Source organism: Gavialis gangeticus, unplaced genomic scaffold (assembly GCF_001723915.1).
Source record: "Gavialis gangeticus isolate Ggan-Ray unplaced genomic scaffold, GavGan_comp1, whole genome shotgun sequence".
Classification (NCBI taxonomy): domain Eukaryota; kingdom Metazoa; phylum Chordata; order Crocodylia; family Gavialidae; genus Gavialis; species Gavialis gangeticus.
In genome coordinates, this window is record NW_017728994.1 from 62776875 (window position 1) to 62782874 (window position 6000).

At 41.2% G+C, this 6000-nt stretch overlaps 1 protein-coding gene across 1 annotated transcript in view; it reads left to right on the forward strand.

Moving 5' to 3' along the window:
* The window catches only part of INPP5F (inositol polyphosphate-5-phosphatase F), a 120628-nt gene extending 114917 nt beyond the window's left edge, over positions 1-5711 (forward strand). The window contains exon 20 of the mRNA XM_019502916.1: positions 3092-5711. Coding sequence (XP_019358461.1) covers positions 3092-4226 — 1135 coding nt within the window. The 3' untranslated portion in view covers positions 4227-5711. The remainder of the gene's footprint in view (positions 1-3091) is intronic.
* Positions 5712-6000: the final 289 nt, after the last annotated feature.

The following is a 6000-nucleotide window of genomic DNA, read 5'->3' on the forward strand; positions in this document are numbered from 1 at the left end:
TCCTTTTGCTTGCTACCTAGGACAAATGTAGTTGTGTGAAATTAGAGAAGCATGTTGGTATTGGCTCAGCCTTAAAGAAGGTGGCAGTGTGGCATCAAGTGTATTATTTTTGTGAGTTCATCAGTATTTCTGTTTGGGGACTATTAACCTTGCAGACTGTCCAGAACTGTTCATGGTAGCTGCAAAGAAATGAGGTTTTATAGCACGAAACCTAAAATTTTAAAAGAACATATCGGGAAATTAAAGACTACTTTTATAGCAAATATAGCTCTCCTTGTTACAGTTCTTTTGGAAGCCATGCAGTTCAAGCTCTTTCTGTGCCTTGAAAATGATAGCTGTAATGGTACAGCTTTATTAAACAGGGCTTACAAAAACCCAAACAAACCAAAAACAAAGGAACACCTGAAAAGTTAAAAGAACTGAATGATTGGATTTGGGGACACATGAGGTCAGGGGATAAACTTCTAAGAGTCCCTTTGATTAGGAACAGGGAAAAAGAAAAGGTAGACATTTTTGCAAGAGGACAAATCTTGCCTATTGGAGAAGGCATATTGATCGCTTAAAGTATCAGGATGGTGAATTTCATAGTACTGATACTTGGTGATTATAATATTCTAAACAAATTAGATGGGGTTTTTGTCTTCTTTTTTTGAAAGCAGAAAGATTAAAATGCTATATCGTTAGTTGTTTTCATAGCTGAAAATGTAGCTGTGCTACATTACAGCTCAGATGGCAGAAGCATTTGTAAATAGCACCCCACAGAGGGGCGAGACTGCAGGTGGAGACTTAAGCCATCAAATCAAACTTTTAAATATCCAAGTGTTGGATTTGCTGACTGTACCCTGCGTTTGGGCTATCATTTTGTCACAAAATAGACATTGATAGATGGGGAGGGGGTTGGATTGCCAAAAATGTATTAAGCGTTCTTGAACTCTTTTTGTTATATTCAAGGGACTATTACGCTGGAAGAAAGCATGAGGTTTCATATCAGCTGCTCACAGATGGTACTTCATTAAGAATTTCTTCAGAAAGGTTAGAGACCGAGTATAGCGATGTAAATACTTTGGAAAAGTGCAGTGCTTAGCAAGGTCAGAATTCAGGTTCACTCGAGTAGAGACGATTTTCATATAGTAGGTTGCAGGGTATTTTGTGTTTGGTATAGATGAACTGCTAAGAAGTTATAAATGTCAAAAAGTGAAAACAACCTAAATGAGTAAAGCTAATATCCTTTTTGGTGGGGATGGAGATGAACAAATATTTCTTGTAACTTCCGTGTTTTTTCCGCAGTTTGCTACCCCAGTATATTTATTCCCAAGGTAAATGCTTGAAGCATGCTTGTTTTTGAGGCCTCGTTAGTTGTATGATTGGGGTGTGAGAAACAGGCCGTATTTGACTTGGATTTGGTTTTGGCCAGAATCGGGGACAGTGATTCCATTTGTTGATTCAGATCACTATCCCCGATTTGATTCAGCTGAATCCGAATCTGAAGATTCGATGCTGATTGGGAGAAACAGCAATTCAACCATGGACACAGTTTTAAATACTTTTTTCTACATACCTTTTGAGGTACCAGGCACAGCTTGTGAATGCTGCGATGCTGGGGTGGATGGAGTGTCCCGCAGGACCGCAGAGGGGGCCACCTGTGTGCTTGGTGGTGAACTTGGAAGTGGACTGAGGTACTTCCGGGTCTTCTGGGGAGTGCGCTGGGGGCCCCCCACCCCACCCCACCCCATGTTCCCCAGCTCGGTGACTGGCCACAGGAGGACCCCAGGTGTCACCCCAGACAGGAGGCACCAGTTGCTGAGCCGGGGGGCACCCTGCGTGCTTCCCAGAGGACTAGGAAGTGCTTCTGGTCCACTTCCAGGTCTGCTGCCAAGCGCTCTGGGGAGCCCCCTGTGCTCTTGTGGGTTGCTCCATCTGCCCCACCGTCACAGTGTTGATGAGCGCGTGCTCCCTTGAGTTTTATGTAGAAAAAAACATTTAAAGCTGTGTCTGTCTGAATCGCCAAATCTCTCTGAATCGATTCAGAGGGTTCCGATTTGATTCTGAGAGATTAAAGGGTCTCCTGATTCGATTCGGATTCGGAGATTTGGCTACAGAATTGGGCCGAATTGAATTGGGGACTGAAGCTTCACACAGCACTATTATATATTGAAACGCTAATCTTCACCACTTGTGTTTTCACCAGTTTCTCAACTTCTCCATGTACCTTTCAGACTTAATCAACTTTAGTAGGAGGGGTTGAAAAGCTAGTTGCCTCATAGACAGGTTACTCAATAACTGTTCACTACAGGGTTTCTTTATATTTTCCTCTGAAACACTGGGCAGATAAGATACCGGACTCGGTCGATCTGTAGCTCCAATCAGTATCACAGCTGCTATGTTTTCATGGAGAAAGAAGGTAAATGGGCTGTACTGTTTCAAGGTACAGATCAGCCTGAGGTTAGAGAACATACTGCTTATATTGACTTCTGGAGTGGTGGGTATTGGTCTCTAAGTTTTTATTCATAATGGTAGGCAGCTGCGTTTTGCTAAGTGTGATGGGGCAACCCGGGAGGAAACCAACATAAGCAATAGCTTGTGTACTGGACAGACAGGAAGAGAAGGTTTTCTGAGACCAACTCTTAGACTGTTTCTAAGCTTCAGTACACTGGAATCATAGATAGCTAAGAATTATCTGGTAACTTGGCTTCAGAAATAACCAGACAGACAATGGGAGTTTTGAGGCAGTATAGAAAATAATTTCAGGATCCAAAAAAGTCAGTATCTTTCTGTGGTAGGGAGTGTATTACATTACTGTACCATAATTGGCCCGAAACTATTGGTCTCTGAAGTAAATGTTTGCTGTTTAATATTAGCAGAAAAACAGTTGCCACAACACTAGTTCTGTTCTGGTTTAATTTGGTTATGTCACCAAGCAATCAAAAATCACCTTTCATAATGGTTCTACACATTGTTTCATTTGCTTGTATTTGCATTTAATAAGTTCAAACAGCATACATGGAGGTGGTGTGCTTCCAAATCGCAATAATTTACACCTACTTGATTAAGTGCACAGTAGAAGAAATTACCTTCTCTTTTAATTTTGCAGGAAGAGCAGTAAACCTCATGAAGACATCATTGGTATTAGATCCCAAAACAGAGGATCTCTGGCCCAAGGCAAGAATTACTTAATGAGCAAGTTTTCATCTCTTAATCAGAAAGTGAAACAAACCAAGTCCAATGTCAATATTGGAAATCTTCGGAAGTTAGGAAACTTTACCAAGCCTGAAATGAAAGTCAACTTCCTAAAACCAAACTTGAAAGTTAGTCTTTGGAAATCAGACAGTAGCCTTGAAACTTTGGAAAATCCAGTGACAGATCCTAAACTCCGCGTTGAATCGGATATCGAGATATCGTCAGATAACGACTCGTTCCATTCTGATGACTTCCTTACAAATTCCAAGTCTGACGACGACCAGCAGTTCTCTGACTCTTTAGAGAATGTAGGGCAGACAGACTATGTTCTGCCCAGCTGTGGTATTATCGCTTCAGCACCTCGGTTAGGCAGTCGGTCTCAGTCTATAAGTAGCACTGATGTGAGCATTAGCATTCACATTCCTTCTGAAATCCACATCACCCGGGAGAGCAGGCCTGGATGTGAAGACAGACCTACGCCTTCTGACCGTATGGAGATGGAGTTCTCTAAACCCATTGACGTGTATTGCCACAGATTTGTACAAGATGCTCAAAACCAGATGACAGAAGCTTCAGAGGTAGAGAGCGGCTCGCGACAACCCCACCAAGAAGCAGATCAAAGCAGGAATAATGCTTCCAAGGAAGCAGAAACGCAGTCGGAAACGAACAGACACACCCCTTCCAGGCCATCGCAGTTGGATGGGCTATTTTCTGACTCAGGCTCTCAGTTCTTGGCTGTTGAGGAAACTTACTCCAATAAATCTCATAAGAGCCCAGGATCTGCATCCAGCATTCTTGAAATGGGACTTAACACAACTCCTTCTCCAGCAGACAGTAGCAGCAGCAGAGCCGTGTCTCCCTTTGCTAAAATCCGCAGCTCCATGGTCCAAGTTGCTAGTATTACACAGGCTGGATTGACCCAAGGGATAAATTTTGCAGTGGCAAAGGTGCAGAAAAGCCCTGCGGAACCAATGGGTGGAAATGAAGTACAACAAAATGAACTGAAAGAAATGTTTACACAATGCCAGACACGAATAATTCAGATTTAGTTTTGAACTCGGGAAGTACACTTGTGGCTTGCATATGATAAACAGAAATTCACGTCAGAAGCCCCCTTTTTAACTGCCACTGAATATTGGGATCCAAAATACCAATTATGTTTACAGGAGATAGGGGTGTGTGTGTATGTGTATGATGCCAGTTGACTTGGTTCTGAGCAGGTTTCAGAATTTCCTTGGGCTGCTGAGCTGATAGAAAGGCAAACTATACTTAACAGGTAGCCTCGACACTGGGATTCAACAAGCACGCTGTTCATTTAAAGTCTATTGCACAGTTACCTTCTTGGCCAGTTTTGTAGGTGTTCTGATGTCTGTGGAATATTTGTATCAAAGGGGCTGGTACTGCACGTGTTACCTTACCTACCCTGCACTGCACCAGCAAAATAATTTACTGACATGACTTTTAGTCTATTTATTTTTAGATTAGGTTTTTTTGTTACCATTTGATGTTCTAGACAGTCCTCAAGAAATGGTGTCTCTACAGTGGGAATCGATTCATTTCATACATTTAGGGGAAATGTTAGGAATTTAGACTCTCCTCTCACCCCCTTTCCTTTTCCATCCCAGTTAAAGGATAAAACATCTTAGAGAAGTTTATAATATCAAAGATCCTGCAAGGCAACTTCTTAGGGTTTGTAGATCTTTATTGTTAAAAGCCAGTGGGAGCCAATGTCCTTTTAATTATCTTGCTGGTGTTAAAAGTATGTTGTTTCTCCTTTTGAACTAGTTCCTTACTCTGTAACTTCTTGACCTATGTAACAGGATAAAACAAACCAAGGTCCTAATATATCCAGAAATGACTGCCCATTGGTTCAGTCACGTCACGGTGACATTTGATTAGATAGTCATTCTAACTGCAGCCTGGACACAAGCACCAAGCGATTAAGCCAGCAGAACAGAACATGTATTCATTCACGAAACCGTACTGCTGATTTTAAGATCAGCGTATACAGTGTGTGTCAAAATGGTTCCTTTTCAATTCAAACCAATTCAGCCTGTGTGATATCTGCAGGGATAAGGCTGAACTCGTGGAACAGGATAGCAATATATATGTGCGTGTGAGGATGCCTTCAGGTTATTTAATTTTCCCAGAATTGGCCTTGCCATTCTATTGTAGGACATCTATATAAAAGATCGTATAAAGCAGGATCTTGCTATACTGTGGTTCATAACTATAACCACCACCGTTATAAGAGCCAGTGCCTCTTGTGTTTGAGTACCTGTATTGTAGATAGACTGCACGTGGTGTTTGAAGAAATTAGCAAGTGTCATAATGGTTTTACAGTGTCTTAGAACCTCTCTAGTGTAATTGAAGTGATTATCAACTAAACCTGATCGTCTGTCTGAAACTTTGATAAACCGTTTCAATTTTGTTATTTATTTTACTAATGTGGCTTCTGTTTTTTTTTCTGGAGTGTGTCTATATAAATTTGTGACCTATATTTAAAAATAAAATACCATTGTATTTTAATGTGAGGGATGTACATGAGAAATATTTTAATAAAAAAAAAATCTGAATCCAAGGAGGCCTTCCGGTCCCTCATGTGAAAAGGAAGGACAAGGGAACTTCATTTCTGTTAAGAAAACTATTTGGGCCCCCACCTGGCCCAAAATCAAGGAACATAAAGGTAAGGGTTTTGTTGTTTTTTAATTCTACTTTTGCCTCTCCCCCCCCCCAACTACTCTTTGCTGCAGCAAATGCTCTGGATCTCAGAAATATTCAGAAAGACTTTTTAGAAAAAATTCTTCTACTAACATGGTAAAT